The following is a 19,561-nucleotide window of genomic DNA, read 5'->3' as shown; positions in this document are numbered from 1 at the left end:
TAATCTTAATGCACCATGCTAAACATCTAAAGCTTTGATTGTAATTACAAAACTTTCTTCACAGAGCCTTGTCCTGAAATGCTGGTGCCTCTTCTAATTTTTGTGGCCTCATGACAGTCAAATTTAAACCCGTCGGGGCATTTCTTACAAGATTGTGTTGCTTTGCAGCTGCTCCTCCTGCACTAATAAGACAAAAAGAAACCGTGTAATCTTCTAAGCAGCAGAGAAGGTTGATATGCTCCCCTAACTATGCTGCCAAGTTAATAGCATCTGGGCTCTCAGGTGCTATTTGCAGAGATTTAAATTAGGTGATATGCATACATTTGATCCAGAATAGCCCATTTCCATGCAAATTAGACGCAATGCAAAAAAAAGTCCAATTAACACCAGCGCTAAAGCAAGACACAGTTAGAATAAAAGTTAGAGGCCTCTTTGGAGAGCTGGTGGCAGCTGTGAACACTTAGAGGAAATCTTATACTTTTAACTTTTTATCTATCATCTCAACTGACATGGCACTGGAATGACTCATATTTCAAATCATGTGTACATTAATATTTGATAATTAAAAACCAAATTATACCTCGTAATATCTTACTAAACTACATTCAGACAGGTCATAGGCTACTTTTATGAAGCTAAAGCTTATTTAATTTTGTAGAAACTCAACAACTCTTCCAGATGACGTCTTTAAATGAATATATTTATTATGGTATGGACATGTGAGAGTTCAAAAACACATTAGATTAGATTAAAGTCACAAAATGGTGCATAAAAGACTAAAGTTGGTGCAGAAAAAGTTGTTCAGAATGCAGAACAAGAAATGTTTGGGGCTAAAAATGTTATTTGCAGGTTGAAATACTCTTAACTTATGATAAAAACATTTTTGATAAAAACCCAGATCCCGATTATTGTCTGTATATACAGCATGGCTCCGCCTTTTACTTTTGCATGGTTTTGAAGCCAAAAATGCTCCCATCACAGGCGCCGCCATTGGCAGCCGTTGTGCAGCCAGAGTCTATGAGAGGGCCTCAGAGAGAATCTGAGTGGAGCCCGGTGAAAAAAATAATCATAATTTTTTTCTTTACAATCCCTCAAAAAAATATGCAAGAATGGCAGCTGTCAATCATTGAACGTGACGCAAAGCCCTGTTTGTAACATCTTATGACTAATGAAAACAAAACCTTTCAGAAAAAAAGAGGACTTGAATACAAGACAGCCAAATGATATCTTCAATTCACCACAACAATCGGATTTGAGAAGAATTTCAATGAGATGTATTACTTTTTTAAAGTTTGACCACAGTCCATCTGGAATGACTGGAGAGGTCGATTTTTTGACCTATACTGCAGCCAGCCACCAGGGGGAGCAGTTTTTTGTGGCGACCTCACTTCAAGTTGAGCAAGATCATGTCTATTTTTTTTTACAGTCTGATCCTGATTCTGCCATAAAATAATCCTGACCTATCTCTCCCATATTGCCCCCTTAAAGGGATAGTTCAGTTTTTTTGAAGTGGGGTTGTAAATGCTCTATGTGACCACTAAGGACATTAGATACAGTAGATCAGGGATGTCAAACTCGTGCCATGGAGGGCCAAGAGGCTGCAGGTTTTCCTTCCAACCAAACACTCCTCCAGCTGATTCCACTGATTACCTCACCTTCAAGCAGAGAGCAGGGGCTAATCAGTGGAATCAGCTGGTGGAGGTCTTGGTTGGATAGAAAACCTGCAGCCTCTTGGCCCTCCATGGCACGAGTTTGACACCTGTGCAGTAGATAGTTGCCTGCTCTCCCTCAGTAAGACACAGACTGTAATCGATGGTGACAAAGAAATAGACGCTAACAGGGACAGACGGTACCAAATTCAAAGGCTATTTTCTCTGCCTACAAGAACTAAAATCAAAAAGTAATACCACAGTTTAAGAGTACGCTACATAGAATAATTTTTAAGTGCATTAAGTCTTCGAAAATAAAAACATTTATCCAGACCTAACTAACTGGTCATGTATCCTTCCACCCAGCGCTAGTGAGCTCCGTCCCCCCTCTTACTTTCAGCTGTAGGGAATGTAAACAAGCTATGCTTCGGGCGCCAGTTACAGACATAAATGTTTATATTTCCAAAGACTTAAAGCACTTAAAAATTATTCTATGTAGCGTACTCTTAAACTGTTGTATTACTTTTTGATTTTAGTTCTTGTAGGCAGAGAAAATAGCCTTTGAATCTGGTACGGTCTTTCCCTGTTAGCGCCTATTTCCTCGTCACCATCGATTACAGTCTGTGTCTTACTGAGGGAGAGGAGACAACTTTCTACTGTATCTAATGTCCTTAGTGGTCACATAGAACTCATACAACCCCACTTCAAAAAAACTGAACTATCCCTTTAATGGAGATGTTTCCTTGGTCAGAAGCAGAGCTTGCTGATGTTTGTGTGGCACATGACACTGCAGATCATCTGGTATCATGAGACAGCTGAGGGACAGGTGAGTTTTGATTTCAAAAGTCTGTAATGATGGCCCAGGATGTGATCATATACATCAAATGTGTCCCTCTTTAAGAAAAGTTTGGACACTCTTGCTGCAAACTGAAACTTTTTACCTTAAGATTGCACTTTAGTGCTGTAACAAAGCCTCGCCATCACCATGCCATCATATCGTGGAACCCTGCATTGGAATAATATCAATGTCCCAGTGTGTGTTTTTAAATTGAACTGTAGCATTGCAGGAGAAAAGAAGCCTGATGTGAGAACTAACTAACACACACCCAGAGGTGCACACACTCACAGAACTGTTCTCTCCTGCTGGCTCTGACATTTACGGTGACTCTGTTTGGCCTCATTTACTCCCTCTGACGCTCGTGCAGACGTGGAACATGGCCTATCAGTCTCATCTTGACCACGCAGTGTTGTTTCCCCTGCAGACCTCTGCAGCTTGCCTGTCGTGGCTCCCTGTATCAATTTTGCAAAATGACAAACACAGACAGTGAAACATATTTGATTTAGACACAGTGTGATATCATCACTTCCTGATGTTTCCAAGAGTCATCACTTAAAAGCAGCTTAAAGCTTTCCAAATGGTCTGATTCCTCCTCCAATATCTACTATCCTCTAGATCATCTGGATGAAATTGATGAACTCTGATCTGAGGTGACAGAGTGCGTTTCTTTGGCAGGGAAAGTTATGCCTTATGTGCGACCCCCTGCACTTTCAATGATCTGAAGCTATTTTGACTTTCCACTGAAGTTCAGCGATCCAAAACACAGTTGAACATCCTTGTTTTATTGTTACAGATGCTTTTGGTTCACTCAATGACAGAAGGTGGAAAAGTGTATTTCATTCATGTGAAAATGTATTTTTTTGTGGCTTTGAATGAGAAAGTAGCCCGCTTGAAATACAAGAGAAGTTTTCCTGCGGCAGTACTTGTAGTCTGATTTATTTGGCTCCAAACCGTCTTTGACAGACTCAATGTCGAGTCTCTTTTCTCATTCTCAGGTCTGATCTATCTGACGCGTCTTCACCTGAGTGTTTGGCAGCTGTTCCTGTTAGAGACGTTGATAGAGATGTATCGGAGCTGTCATCTCGGCACCGCTTGGGGATTTGTCAGCTAAAGCTCACTTCTACTCGCTCTGGGCTGAGCTTCACTAGTCTGGCAGGATGTAATGTTTCCTTTTTATCATTGCCTGCAGTTTTTGGATAACTTTTAGTCCCCTGAAGGCAACACAGGGAGAGCAGAAGCCCTTCTCCCTGCTTTACATGTGGGAACATTGATTTTATCACACTGACAGGGTTGGGGGTTGAGTGGAGGGCAGAGAAAGAGTTGAAAGGAGAGACATTTAAAAGGTTTCAGCAGCCGGATGGGAGCGGTCAGTTTTCTTCTGGTACAGGAGATGACATGGGTTGATAACAGAGACCCTCCCTTTATAGAGCCATGTGTGTTTGTTGAAGTGGACACACACAAAAATAATCTTAGACTACCACAAAGCTTCAGCTTCAGACTTTCCTGAATTTACTTTCCCAGTTCAATCTTTTTTATCATTCTGTTTCTCAGTAGGTTTCACAGCAACCAGAAATTGCTTTAAGTTGCGTAACATATTGGAAATAGGGACGGAACGGTTCAACAAAATGCATGGTTTGGTCCTTATCACGTTTGTTTAAGGTCACGGTTTTCATATGGGTTTGGTGTACATTGTTGTTGTTTTTAACAGCCTAGATTATCATATACCCTGATAATCCACTGTTAAAAGATTATTTTTAATCAATTCTGTCATATTTAGTCATAAAACACCTGGAAGAATGAGGCTTTTTCCCATTCAAAACATCATTAAAGCTGAGTGAAACATTGCTAGTTTCAACATGCCAACTCCTCAGTAAGGGAAAACCACCATTGGCTGTCCCAGAAGTCACTAAAAGTCACTAATAGGTATGGGTACCGAAATAGTTACTTTAATGGGTACTAGACATGCACTGATTAGTGCTGATTTCCTTAACTTTGGTGGGTGATTGGCGATCAGGGATTGATGATTGGCCCATCTTTACACATGAAAAGGTCTAACAGCCAGTCACTGTTGCTTTTTGCTCTGAGACCTAAAACTCAGGACATTTTGTTGGTTGTTTAAGTTAAAACATACAGATTCTATTGTTTCTCAGGTATTGTTCAATGATTTACAATAAAATGTGATTGGAACATTGAAGGTATATGCTGTCAGTTATAAAAAATAAAAACCGGTATCGGCCCAAATCGGTATCGGCAGGTCAGGCTTTTTAATGATCAGTGATCGGCCATAAAATTGTGATCGGTGCACTTCTAAAAGGTACCAACCAAATTCTGTCAATAGTACCGGGTACCAATTCATGTAAAATGGAAAGGTACTATGTTTAGCTACCTGAACGCATCTTGTGACTTTGAGGGAGTGGAAAAGTAGGTGATTTTCCATACTGGACATGAACACAGCATTGCAAGGTTTTAAACTGAAGATTAGATATGTTGAATTGAAAAACTCTGAAATTTTATTATTAAACAAATTGATATTTTTACCACATTAACACGAAACAGTACCGAAAGTTGGTACCGTTGGGTACTGAATTCCGATAGCCAGGTACCAAATCATCCTAATTGTGAAAGGTATCGGTTGTCACAAAATGACGCTGCTGTCTATTTTACATGATAATCCATTTGCATGAAATTGTCATGGACTCTGTAGGAGAGGGAAATAAGGCAAGATAAGATAAAACTTCATTGATCCCCAGGGGGGAAATTATTTTGTTGCAGCATACAACAAGTGAGAAGTAATAAAAGAGCAGTAATAAAACAGACTGCAGATATATGTGGGAGAGACAGAAAGCAGGTAAAACACAACATCATAAATATGTTAAAAACTACAAATTAACTTTCTTCTGTCCATTCTTGTTTTTCAATGTCTAAATATCAACCCTCCTCCTCCAGCAGGAGTGTGTGAGTAGGACTGTGTGTCTGTGTTTTGGACATGGGAGGAACTATTCAGGAGATCAAAACACGCTTTAACCCCAGATTCTCTAAACTCCAGAAATGTCTCAAGAATTGTCGTCTTAAAAAAGAACTCGCCAGAGGGGTCTGGAAAGTCATTAAATGTAGCAACAAAGTCTAAGTTGCCAACACTCAGTCGTGGTTTTACTTACTTTCTTACTGCCGCCATCAGAGCACACGCTGAATAAAGTGCTCCCAGACAGCAGAACGTCACAACACCACAGGGACAGCTCGTCAAGTACACAGCACATACACTTCCCCACAAGTGTCCTGCTGTTCTCCTTCGCCTTAAGTTGTGCATGCATATGATTGGAGCTACATACTTCCTACTCATACTCAAAAATGAGCTGTAAAACAAAGACAAATATGAACGGAATGAAGCACACGCGCCCCGAACCGAGTGAGGGAAACCTAATGGTTCAGATTTTTTTCATAAACCATTCCATTCCTGATTGGAAATAAGAGTTTTGCTGTTTTAACAAGTCAGGGAAAAAAAAACCTTTCACCTTTGGTCTTTAGTCTGGAACTTACAACAGCAAGTAGAGCTCGAACAGAGGAGCTCAGAGTTTATGTTGTTGGCATTGCTCTTGTTGATTTATTTATTATTTATTTATTTATTTATGACTGATTTATTATGATGTCAGAGATGGGCAAACCAACAGCTGATGCATTGTGGAGGAATTTAATACCACTCGCATCTTGGCCATGACCCTGATGAAATCTCATTCTGAATCATCCACATCTTGGACCTTCGATTTTTGCAGCAGCTGCGATCAGAGGCCAGGCTGAAACTCTGCCCGCTGTCTTCGTGTGAGATGGTGTGAGACTCTGCAGATAGCTGTGTCTGGAATTCTGACAGGCTGCTAACAGGGACTGACAAAGATGCAATCCAAACCACAAGACCTCAGCTCGCCTTACTCCCAATGAAAAGGCCAAAACAAATTCCGAAGAAATGTCACCGAGTGTAGTGATGAGCCCCCTGCTCTGTTCACACTGCACACGAAATACACACACAGAATTACTCCTACTCACTACAACAGAGCAGAGTCATCTCACATTTCCTCTAATAAACCACCAGACCCTTTAATATGACACTAATTGTCCAATAAGAAAGCAGCGGAGCACTTCTTCTAAACAGATACTTTAAGTTCGCTTTAATACAGCCTCTGACTTTTAGACAGTCATGTACTTTGCAAGCCTCAAACTGCATTTATAGACCTGAAAGGAGGGGCCATCACAATGCTGCAGCTTTTAAGGGCAAAGACAGAACAAGAGGCGACTTTGTTCAGAGTGTGGTCATTATAGTCTGACTCACCGGATGGGGACTGAGCACTTACATATGCTATTGTTAACCTGTACTCACCTATGCAATTCATCCCTCTTTGCTGGATCTGAATGTTCAAGTTTTTCAGAGCCTGTATCATCAGATGAAACAAGAAAAACCTCTGCTGACGTATTTTGACGAAGATCTATTTGTTCCTTCCTCATTTATCTCAAAGTCTAGGTGTCCTCATGCTATTTCAGTTTGGTTTGATTCAGACTGACCTAAAAGAAAGTTCTTTTCTCTGTATCCAAAGACTTTTCTTCCTCATTAAAGTATCCGTCTCTTTTCGACATTGAACAGTTCTGAGCTTCACGGTTTTGGTGACTTTGTGATGTTTTATCCTTCCAGCACTTTCCCTTTGTCACCATAAATTAGATCTATAAAATGTTCTCCCTCCTGCAGGTTATTGCGTACTTTCTCTTTAGCTTTCATTTTTGCCCCATAACTTATTTCTTCCTATTTCCCGCTCTGCAGGATACTGTATATCTCCACACTGTCGGGTGCACACATTCTCCCTGAACCAGGAGAGAACTCTATTATCATGTCAAATAGCAGTTTCCTCTTTCACACAGGATACTTTTTATTTGCAGTAATAATATGTCCCCTGTGTCCTCCTCACAGCTGAATATATCACTCTTTTTTACTTGTTTTAACAATGTTTGTTCACCAACAAACCTCTGATGCATGTCTCTGAACTTTGGATTTAAAAGTTACATGGAGGAAGAAGAAAAATCTACGAGGGAATTTGTGCCTTCCAGTTAAAATTATTCAAATAATTAAATCAAAACTTCCTCCACCACTGTTTTTTCACTTCAGAGTTAAAATTCAGTCCCTTGCTTTTGGATTAAAACAGGCTTAAAATAGTGCTTATTTCTGTCACATGGAGACCCCAGAGAAACGGGCCCAGTGCCTGTTTTGCGTCTTAAGATACATTTAGAAACGCTGCCAGGCTCTGATTTTGTTTTGGATCATCTTCAGATTGTTTTCTGACCTATTTAATTCTGTCTTTCAGAATATTCTACGTGTCTCACGACTCCCAGGATCTGAAGATATTCAGCTACATCGCCAGGGACGGACAGAGTAACGTGTTTCGCTGCAACGTCTTCAAGTCCAAGAAGAAGGTAAGAGGCAGCAGAACTGTTGGGATGATTTGTGTTTTTAAGAAGTAAATTCCATCTTAAATGTCACAAGAGTGAAAAGAAACAGAGTCATTTGGTGGGAAAACAAACAAAACAAATCTTAAGAGTAATTTAGCTCAGTAACACACTCCTTCAGTGATGCAGTTTGAGACTGACCCAACAAAGGCTATCCAGTGTGGCTGGGTTTAAGACTTTTTCTCCATGCAACTTTCTTTTATTTTTTTATTTAGAGAGGACAGGAAAGTGGAAAGAGCATAAAATAGTTGGGACATGTGCTGCAGGATAGGTTTGAAGTTGTGTTGCCTGCCTGAGGTCTTGTTTCATGGGGTGCACACTAGAGGCTGACATTTTTTCAGGGATCCCATGGGACACAGGATTCCCGATGGTACAAGATAAAAAGTTATAGGGAGCAGGAACTTGGGTACACAGGCACTTCAGCATGCTAGTTTTTAGAAAGCTGTGACAGCCAACACAGCTGCCACACCCCCCAAAAAATAAGCTCTCACTTAAAGAGAGAAATCCTCGAGCATCACACCAAATGCCGACAAATTGTACTCGCTTTATCTCGTCTGTCCTCATGTCTTAGCTGCTCAGTACGGCAATCAAACTGTCAAAGCTGCCCCCTTTTGCTTCTGAGTCTTGGGTTTGCCAGACCGGACTTCAAACTCTCCTTTTCTGCAGTTTTAAGTGTCTGTTGTAGTGGTTAAAATCCTTCAATCTGCAGGTGTTCTCAGCTCTTAGTAGGGCTGGGTACCTTTCACATTTGAAACGATACCGTACCAATGCCCAGTACCTGGCAATCGGTGCCGGTACCCAATGGTACCAATTTTCGGTACTTTTTTGCCTTTATGTGGTAAAGAACATCACTCTGTTTAAAAATATTTTTTTTTTAATTTTTTTCAATTTAACATATTTTTTCTTTAATATATAAACTTGTAATGCTGTGTTCATGTCCAGCATGGAAAATCACCTACTCCGACACTTCCCCACAGTCACAAGCACTTACCCTAGGAACACAGAACGTAAAGAAAATGTTAGCTTTTGGTTGATTAAAGCTTAGTTAGAGCCAAACCAAGTTCAAAAGGTAAAACCAAGATCAAAAGGTACCATGTTCAGGTACCTATAGGTACCAAAACATGGTACCTTTGATTTTACATGAGTCAGTACCCAGTACTTTTGACGAAATTCAGTTGGTACCTATAAAAGTACCTAATTCGGTACCCATCCCTAGCTCTTAGTCAGGGAACTGAGAGCGCCACCAACTTTCTCAGAAGTTCAGTTAACTTTGATTTATTTTGTTGGTTTAATATATAGAGACAATTCAATAAACATTTCTGTGAATACGTCAGTCTAGCCCAATTTGGCTAATTTTCAACTGTAGTCTCTGGGGAAGGTGACATGAGCACTACAATAACTAAAATGCATTAAAAAAGGCAAATTAAAGCAGTACTTTAATCATATTATAAAATACATTGAAAAAAACACAGTGCAAACGTTAAATGAAATTCAATTAAATTAAAATTTCAGACCAGATGGTCACACACTTGACCATCTCTGAACCGTATTTTTATATTTCTTTAAAAACAAAGTAAGGACAAGGATCATGGTGTTGGAAACTAAGATAGAAATGTAGAAATGGGACCTTGTGTGTTCTGGAAGACCTTGTAGGAAGTTATACTCCCTATCAACACCAAATAAATCTGTCAAAAGACAGACAAACAAAAAGACTTGATTCTAGGGCTCCTAGAACTAGTATCTCAGTATTTTTAAGCTCCATCACAATACACGATATACACCTTTTATACCAATTTCTGCTCCATATATTATATAGATTATAAATACAACCCTTTGATTCATAAAATGACATTAGTAGAATTATTTAAGCAGACCCCTAAGTTGGGTTTTTAAAAGTTGCTTTCAAATCCCAAACCTACGACTGACGAGATATACAAGCAACTTTTTCCCTGGGTGGTTGGGGGTGTGTGCTGCTTGCTGTGACAGGAGCACCAGCAGATATAGTCATTTCATACATCTTACCTGCAACAACCTGCGATATATTGAGTATATTTGGTACATTCCCCACCTCTACTTGATCTGATACAAAGATTGAAATTTACTAATCAAGGTAAGAAAATGAATGATGAAGAAAAAGATAAAGATCATGCACACAAACTAAAACTTTGAAAAGCCAGCTGATGAAGCTACATGTAAGAAAAAATGGAATTTAACATCTGGAAAACTTATTGTGTAGGTAAATGATGAAGGAAAAGATGTTCCAGAGGTGTGACCAAAAAGAAAAAAAGGAGAGCTGTAACTTAATGCTTCTTTCAGTGATGGAGATTGTCATTTTACATGGTTTACAAAAACCATCTTGTCGGACTTTGTCTCTCCATAATGGCGAAATGGGGAAAAGGAGCAGCTGAGTGTTTCATTTCCAATGTTTTCACAGTCTGCTGGTCGGGTATTGTTTAAAGCGTTTCCTCCTCCCGTCTTGAATCACATCGCCGTCTGACTCACATCCTGACAACCGCCAATAAAGAGATGCACGACTCAGTGGCAGCAATAATTCCAGCTGGGACTATAGGCCTGCATTGTTGGGGTTTGAGGAACAAGTTGGAAAGACGTTTTGGCAGAAGGGGGGGAGAAAAAGTCAAAACAGAGTCCAGTAGTACGACACAGTTTAAAAATGTGCTCCCAGTTTTCCACTTATGCTGCCAGTTGATGGTGAAGTCCAGAGGTTATCCGAGCGAGGCACACACTGCCTCATTATCTCCTACAGACAGGCTGACACTGACACATGAGCACACACACACACACACACACACACACACACACACACACACACACACACACACACACACACACACACACACACACACACACACACACACAGAGTTCTGAAGAGAGTGCATACCAAAATTCTCTGGGGCAACTACGGCCCAAAGGCTACTGAGCCGGAAACTCGGCTGTGTGTCTGTGAGTCTGTGTCTCCACATGCAGTGTTTATTACAGCAGGGTGGTGATGGAGAGTCCATGGAAAGGATGTTTTTAATGGGGAAGACCGTAAAGTTTTAAAGTTACTGCTCTTTGATGACTGCCAGTGCCACATTTCTGAACATTTGACAGTTTGTCATGGATGTTATTTATTCACAATTAATAATGACAGACCAGGTTAACCCCATGCTGTGGTGTATAACTCTTTATAATAGGGATGGGCAAGTACTTGGGATGGAATGGTTTATAAAGAAAATCCAAAGTCAGAGGGTGTACCTGTGGCGTTGTGGCGTTCTGCTGTCACAGAGCACTTGAGATTCAGAGTGAGCTCTGATGACGGCAGTAAGAAAGTGGAGGATAAAACCACGACTGAGTGTTGGCAACTTAGAGACTTTGTTGCTACATTTAATGACTTTTAAGATCCCTCTGGCGAGCTTTATTAAAGATGACAATTCTTGTGACTTTTCTCGAGTTTGGAGAATTTGAGGTTAGAGTGTGTTTTGATCTCCTCAATGGTCAGCGTGTGTGAGCCCCTCCCTGATCCAAAACAAAACAGACAGTCCTCCTCACTCACAGCAGATGAAATCACACAAGTGTGTGTCTCATTATGGTCACTTTTGCTGGTCCAGATAAAGGAGGAGGGTTGATATTTAGACGTAAAAAAACAAGTATGGACAGGCGAAAGTTAATTTGTAGTTCTAAACATATGATGTTGTGTTTTACCTGCTTTCTGTCTCTCCCACGTTATTTCTCTCCCCTACAGAGACCATGACAATTACATACACATGGATTATTATACAGATTAGACAGCAGCGTCATCTAGTGACTTTTGTTAACTTCTGGGACAGACAATAGTGACTTTCCTTACTGAGGAGTTGAAACTAGCGATGTTTCACTCAGCTTTAATGATGTTGGAAATGGGAAACAGCCTCATTCCTCCAGGCTTTTCATGACTATAAATGACAGAATTGATTAAAAATAATCTGTCAATAGTCAGTTATTAGGGTATATGGTAATGTGGGGTGTTAAAATAAACAATGTACACAGAACTGAACCGAAAACCGTGACCACAAAACCATGACAAGAACCCAGCCGTGCATTTTGTGAACCTATCCATCCCTAGTAATAGTATATAGTGTATTGGATATGAGGCTGATAGTAGCCGAATTGCAAGGTATCGGTACTAGTAAAGGATGCCGATACTCAAAGCAGAAAAGTCCTACGACGAGTAACCCCCCCCCCAGTAATTGGCGCTACATTATTGCAGTTTGACACCACAGCAAATGTACATCAGGTCCTGTTCAGACAACATGAATGAACCAGGGAGAGTTAAGCTGTTTTATTTTAAAAAATCTATGAAACCCTGACAGTTGTTATTTCTATTTTGCACTTATGTTTATTTGTTAAAAACAAATCGTAAACTCAGAGAGAGTTGTTTGTGTTTTATTTTTCACTCAATGACAGAGTTTCTGTTCTGTCTTTGTTCAAAGTGATCGGTCACTGTGAATTGAAATTTTATGCAGCAAAAGTAGTGGTATCAGTTAGTACTTCAGAGAAGTTCTCATAATGGTATTGGTCTAAAAAAAGTGGCATTGAACATTCCTACTTTTTAAAAAAGACATGTTTGGGTTCTACACTGATAGTTCTATCTATCTCTCACCCTGTGAGGTTATATCTTTTTTTTAGCCAAAGCAATATTTTTTTTAAGGTTTATTATTCCAACACTTCTGCTTATTTTAAAATAAAAGAAGCAGAGGACACACTACATATCCTTTGAACTGTTCCAAGAAGTTTTATAAGTATTCTTCAGGCTACAGAGGATAAACAGAGATGAGAACATTTATAAAGAGTGTAGAGAATCTAAGTCTCCTGACACAATGAAGACAAGTGAGCGTAAACACATCATGCACATCAAACCTGCCATAAAGGTGTCACCCTGGGCATCGTGTGGTTTTGTGAGAGTGTATTTTGACGTATGCAAGGTTGCGAATGTAAGATTAAATAGAAGATTAAGCCAAGTTTATTCCCCTCTTAACTACCAGCAGTGAAAGAATGGCTGGGCTTTAAATCACGTTGGCATAAAAAGCTTTAAGTGGCCCATCAGTTCCTTCACCGAGACAGGCTGTGTGTTTCCCTCTCCCTCCCGTTCAGATCCATGTTCACTCTCCTCCTCTCTCTGATGGACAGTTTAAAGGCCGCTAATGAATGACCTGGCCTCTATTATGTAGAGTTGAAGCTGGGGTGATGCAGGAGAGATGAGGAAGTGTTGATCTGAATACTGAATGCTGCTCCGGCTCAGAGGTCACTGTGTGTGTGTGTGTGTGTGTGTGTGTGTTTGATTGTATTTGTGGTTGTATTTGTGGTTGTATTTGTCTGAGTGAAAAAAGCAGAAATGAACAAAAGAGCAAAGAGTCAGGGCAGGTTTCCCATCTTTGAGCTCATGACCCCACTGTCGACCCTTCAAAACAACATATTTAATCATGTGTCTGTGCACACGGCGTGGATATTAACGATCACTTTAATTACCTCAGCTCTTCTTTGGTTTGGATAATTACCCGTTCTCGTCTGATGCGTTCAATTCACTCATGTCTGAAGTGAATTGAAAGCAATCAAAAAAACAATATCACCACGAGGTTGAGGGTTTGATTGTGTTTGAGATTACTTCTGTTTGAGTGTTTCCTGTCTGATTTGAAGAGCAAGTTTCACAAACAGTCAAGGCAAAGGGTCGGGACTGAGTTTGTTTGCCTGCGAGATGAAATGTTTGGAAACTTCATGAAGCTGTTTACCTCTCAGAAGAAATTGTTGGCTCACGTAGTTTTCAAGATCTACAAATCTTTAAATCTTTTGTTCCCACTAAGCCGTACCACTGACAGTGAATCAGTCTAACCTGCGCTACATGTTTTATAACAGAAGAGAAAATTCTTTGTAAACGTAATCTCATCTTTTGGTAAAATGCCAAACAAATAAACAGTCTTTGTACCGAGTCACTTCGACCGCCTCATTCTACTCTTCGCCTGCAGATATTGAAGGACACCTCTTTGTTGGTTGGCTGGTCTATTCAAGATGTTGAGTAGAAAATATGTTTGCAAGGCCATGTTGTTTTTTTTACTGTTTTTCTGTATAACTCTCCAAATACTTTGGTGCTTTTGTCTGATTGGTAGAGGCACTTTTATCTGGGAAATAAATGTCTGAGTGGGGAGTGGTAACAGCTTTTCTCAACCTGAAGGTCTCAACCCCAACATAAGTAGCTTTAAGTGTGCTTTTTGAGGTATTTGAGAATTTGAGAATTCATCAGCTCATTTCCTATTTCTACACACTTAAGGATGGTAATGTTGGAAATTCCAAGTTTTTGTCTGCCATCCTTTGTTTATTCTCTCGAACTAACATGACAAAGACAACTTTGAATTTAATTGATCTCGAAAAAATCTTTAAAGAAAATTGACAAACTTAGCAATGTGAGGATGGTTTGGTAGAGCTTTGGTGCTCCTGTAACCCTGTTTCCACAGCAGTCAGGGATATCTGTTGACCAGTTTCTAAAAACTTTTTGTATGTTGTGTCTCAAAATGCACCGATCCCTCTTTTTATGTCTCAGTACCAAAACTGATGCCTGACCTTTTGTATTAATCAATACCAATATTAATCTGATACCAATGTTAACTTAACATTCCCTATTCCCTGAAATGAGGAAAAAAACAAGAATAAGTGTTGCCAACTCCACAGTAGGAAAATAGCTTTTGACTTTTCTTAAAAGTTGCTGGAAGCCGCTGAATGACATCATCGCCCTATTTGTATGATTGGCTGTTTGCGTGTAATTGTCAGAGACACTGCAGCAGAAAGTAATAGCAGCCAAGGACAGACAAAAGAGTGTTAAAAAAGGAAACATTTTTTTAAATAAAAATAAACTGTTAAATTTTTTATGTTAATTTTATTTTGAAATAGAACACTCTTCTTTTATCAAGGCATGCATATATTGCATGGGATGGGAACCTTTCACATTTGAAGTATGTTAGTGATGCTGGTACCTGGCCATTGGTATCAATACTCTAAGGTGCCAATTTTTGGTACTTTTGCATGTGAATGTGGTAATAAAAACTATTTTTTTAATAATAAAATCTCAAAGTTTTTCAATTTAACCTATTTATTTGGGGATGCCCCAATACAGATCTTTTTTACTTCTGATCTGATCAGATTTTTTACGATATGTTTTGCAGATACCAATCAGATCCGATACATTTCTCTAAAAAACCCTGTACTCCGTTGGGTGATTCTGTTGTAAATGAAAAATCACATTTGCTGTAGTAAAGTGAGCCCTGTTGTTACAGGAACACTCACTCTACAAATGTTGCAAGATGCTGTTTTACCATTATTGCTTTCCAAAGAGTAGTAGCCCTACACAGTAGACAAGTTTGCAACATGGTTTGATTTACAGCAGCCATAAAGCCTGATAGTGCTAAAAACACATGAAAACTGGATCAGTCCAGATCATGTTACAAAATCTGATACAAACCGATCCTCTAAAAACAGCCATATCAGGCGTTGATACCAATCAGTGCATCTGATCAGAACATCCCCATTCGTTGTCAATATATGAACTTGCGATGCTGTGTTTATGTCAAGCATAGAAAATCACCTACTCTTCCATGGTACCATTTGATTTTACTTGAACTGGTGCTCGGTACTACAGACAGTATTCGGTTGGTACCTGTAAAAGTACCTCATTCGGTACCCATCCCAAATTGCAACTCAATCAGAGTTGTTGGTGAAAAGTGTGTGAAGTACCTCCAAACTGCTGAGCTACAGTAGTTATCTTCCTTTTCTTGGTATTTTTTTAGCTCTTACAAGCAAAAAAAACGCAGACCTACCAACGTTGCTGAAGTAGCACATGTGCACCAGTTTTTGTAAACAGCGAAAAAGCATAGATCTGAGTTGAATAGATCCAACCCATAAATTTGCCATTTGTCACCAATATCTGATCTTTCATTTTGAGTCTGTATCAAATTATTGCCTTAGATTGGGATTGGACCAGTGAATCAGTTGCCGAATGGTAAAATCAACAACACATTTATGTTCTTCTCAACAATGTTGACTTTTGACTCCCTTGCCCTGGGTTTAACCTTTCTCTCTACAACTTGGGAAACTAATTCACATCTACAAAATGCTCACTCCTCCTTGAGCTGACTTCATACCACATCTTTTGGTTGGTTTTGCATCTTTTTTCAATCTGACGAGGAGCAAAGCCAAGAAAATATGGACACTACAAGCGTTTGTCATTTCTCTCTTCTTTCGCCATCAAACCAAGTTGTTCACTCTCACAAAACTTTTCAGAGTACAACTGTTTTTATCCATTTGCAGTACGTGCTCCTACACCTCACACTGCCAAGCCAATCCATCTTGTGAGCACGTCATTACAACCCCTGTCCAATCTCTGTCCCATATCTTTACAAATGAGGCAGTAACACATTACGAAGCAGACCGTAAAGAGAGATGCAAGTAGATAATAAAGATGATGAATAAAACCTGGTTACAGTCTTTTAAACCTGGTAATGGACTAACACAGGACATTACTGCTCTAAATTGAAACCTTTCAGTCTGCAGATATCTGTTTTTGTTTTATTGTTTTTATTATGACCCTGGTGAGCCATGTGGAGTGATTTCAGTTCACAGATGCACTTTAAACCAACACAATTAAAACCATAAAAACATCACCTCAGTGGGACCTCAGTGGGTTCAAAGAACATGATTTGGCCCGTGTTATTCTCTCCTGTTTGAAGGATAAAGACTCATCTGTTGTTCACAGCTGCTTGATGAGACGGAGGCACAGAGTTGTGGTTACTGTGTCAAGTGTTAATTGAGTTCCCTCTCACTGAGGATGGATGCCCTCCAAACATATGTTGTCTATCTGTGTGGGTAAACGGCTTCTTCTTGTCCAGCCTTTGACACGGCGCACACGATGAATCTTCTGTCTTTAAGGATGATTGAAAATCCCAAATTATAATGAAGCGCATAATAAATAACCCTTTTAGAAGTCTTACTTTTCTTCGTCTGAAAACCAAGTAAATCACAGCGCTATAAAAGCCCGTTTCCTGCAGTTTGGTATTGTAGTTTGGAAATGAGGTGGATTTATTCCCCATGTGCCATGTTTAAGCTCCTGAATTTAACTGAGAATCAATGCTTTCATCATTGACATTGAGGAGCCCTAATATAAAATGAGATATGGTTACTTCCAGTCATATCAATAAAAGGGACTCACATCATTCTTGACACAGCTTGGTTAAGATAATTGGATTGAACAGCCCTTCAGCTCTTATTATTGAATATCCATACCTCAGCGTAACAACCCTTCTGTCTGAAGCTTTGTGACTTTAACACTCTGTTTCCTTCTCTCACGTCTCATTTACATTAACTTTTCTGTCAGGGCTTTCACTGTGAAGGCAGGGAGAAAACTCACTGAGTTCTTTCCAGATACATATCAGTGCAGGATGTATTGAGCATTAGGGTGGAAATCAGTAACTCTGTCCTGCTATAGGTCAGTGTGTACAATGTGTGAAAATAAGTTAAAGTTTAGTTTCTATCAACTCTGCGTAGTTTCTCTGTCCTGCTCTGTCCATCCACAGTTAGTCCTGATACTCAAGTTTAGTTTAACTTGTCCAACTTTGCTGCTCACTTTAACATTTGGTTGGCGTCTTGCAAACAAATACCTGGTTTACAAAGTGCTGCTGAATCAGCCACCCTTAAAAATGTTTCTCTATAGCATGCATGTGTTAGCATAAATTCATGGCCATTAAAGCAGACTTTCACCCATCAGCCCCGCAGTAAAAACGCTGCACCAAGTTGGGATGAGCTGATGCAGGAACACAGCCAGTAAAAGCTTGAACCATATTCAGAAGCGAGCTAGCACATTTTTTTTTCTTGCTCAGAATAATGTTGCTGTTTGCTTTGTTGCAAGCATTATGTTTCCTTCTATTTCCTTTGAATTGCAGAAACTATACACAAGACTGCACACTGCCTCATCCCTACCTCTGCTAATGGTCCAAATACACCAGATGCATCTCCAGTCCTTCCATCCAGACCAGATAGGTTTTCATTCAAGTCAATGTGTCAACTTACACTAGATCCGCTTTGTCCAGTCCAGCAGCTTGCAGCTTATAAACAACCATCCTATTTTTGCTGGATGCCAGAGCTGTGATGCACCAGTTCACTGTAGGGAAGACTGAGTGGAACAGGAAGTAGTACACGAAAACTACCTAAAAACATCCAGTGACTTTCAGCGACTTCCAAAATAAAATAAATAGTGACGAAACTTTCATAATAAAACAAACGGTGTCAAAAGCAGATTATATTTAGCTTAACTGCAACAACAAACAGTCGTAATGAGAGGAGCCAGGTCAGGAATCTACAGGTTTGAGGTGTTACAGCCCAACATGGATGAACAGAGGCTTATCAAAGGATTGGGAACGAGTGGCAAACTCCGGTCTAAGAATATGAGACAATGCGGGAGTGCTATAATCTGCTGTTTCTCGATTGTCCGCTTTGGGCTGGCTAAAAAAGTAGTCTTAGCAGCTATTTTCACAGCAGAAATAAACATATTTACAGCCTAGTACAAACAAACGTCTCCTGTCTGAATCCCTTATTTCTCTATTTGTACGGGGGGTTTTTTTGTTTTTTTTCCTAATTTGGCAGTTAAGAGGATATTAAGGTCGCGACAATGGGGCGCAGATGGCCTAGCGGTTTAGGTCCGGGTTCCAGTCCAGCCCGTGGTCTGTTTCCCGTATGTCGCTTCCCACTCTCACCCCCTTTCCTACTCAACCCACTGTCCTCTCCTCTATCATTTAAGGCTTGAAAAGGCCCAAAAAAAAAAAACTTACAAAAAGAAGATCCTAACTTTGCCTAATCAGAGGCACATCTGAGCTCACGTGACCAAGGAGCGCCCTATAGCTGTGCTTGAAGCCCCTGCCACTTCCAACATGGCCGCAATAGCTGATTTGCTTCAAAAGTGTGTTTCAGAAACAAATGAGTGACATAGGGGAGACTACATCCATTAATCATACAGTCTATGATTGGGAACCACAGGAACTCCTCGGTCTCCTCCTCGCCACCTCAGCTGTCTGCCAGTTATATGGCTTGCTGGACTGCAGACATATCTGGTGTATCTGAGGCATAAGACTAACTGTGTACACTGAGCTATGGGAACACATTCAACGGGGAAAAAGGAAAGTGCAGGAAGTGTCTAGACCCCAACCTTTATAAGTCATCTACAAACTGTCCAAATCATGACCAAGGGGCATCTGTGCATCTGTCTCACCTGAAGAAAAAAATAAGAGGTAAGGGTCTCTCTGGTGTTTAGGGCCCTATTTATGAGCGATATCCTCTTCCAGCTTCCAAACTTGAACACAGCAGGGATGCACTTGAAGTTCTGTATCGCTTTTCCGTGTGCACAGTAGTAACCATCGCTGGGCTGTGAGGGGCTACCAATCGTATTGACTTCTCTTCAATTTTATAATTCTTCTTCAATTCTTCTGCAGCTATATTCAGATTGTCCCTTTTATTTGCTGCTATTGGTTTGAGTGCAAGGACACTCATATTGAGCTTTCTCTTCACACTCAGGCTCATT

At 40.0% G+C, this 19,561-nt stretch overlaps 1 protein-coding gene across 2 annotated transcripts in view; it reads left to right on the top strand.

The window, feature by feature from the left end:
• The window catches only part of LOC141789633 (carboxyl-terminal PDZ ligand of neuronal nitric oxide synthase protein-like), a 263,989-nt gene that overhangs the window by 140,720 nt on the left and 103,708 nt on the right, over nucleotides 1–19,561 (top strand). For both annotated transcript variants that reach the window (XM_074669155.1, XM_074669154.1), the window contains exon 5: nucleotides 7,830–7,938. In XM_074669155.1, the coding sequence (XP_074525256.1) occupies nucleotides 7,830–7,938 (109 nt within the window). The remainder of the gene's footprint in view (nucleotides 1–7,829; nucleotides 7,939–19,561) is intronic.

This window comes from Halichoeres trimaculatus, unplaced genomic scaffold, assembly GCF_033239565.1.
Source record: "Halichoeres trimaculatus isolate MK-OKI-2021-1 unplaced genomic scaffold, fHalTri1.1 fHalTri1_scaffold_4, whole genome shotgun sequence".
In the NCBI taxonomy this organism is placed as follows: domain Eukaryota; kingdom Metazoa; phylum Chordata; class Actinopteri; order Labriformes; family Labridae; genus Halichoeres; species Halichoeres trimaculatus.
This window is presented reverse-complemented; position numbering and strand designations above follow the sequence as displayed.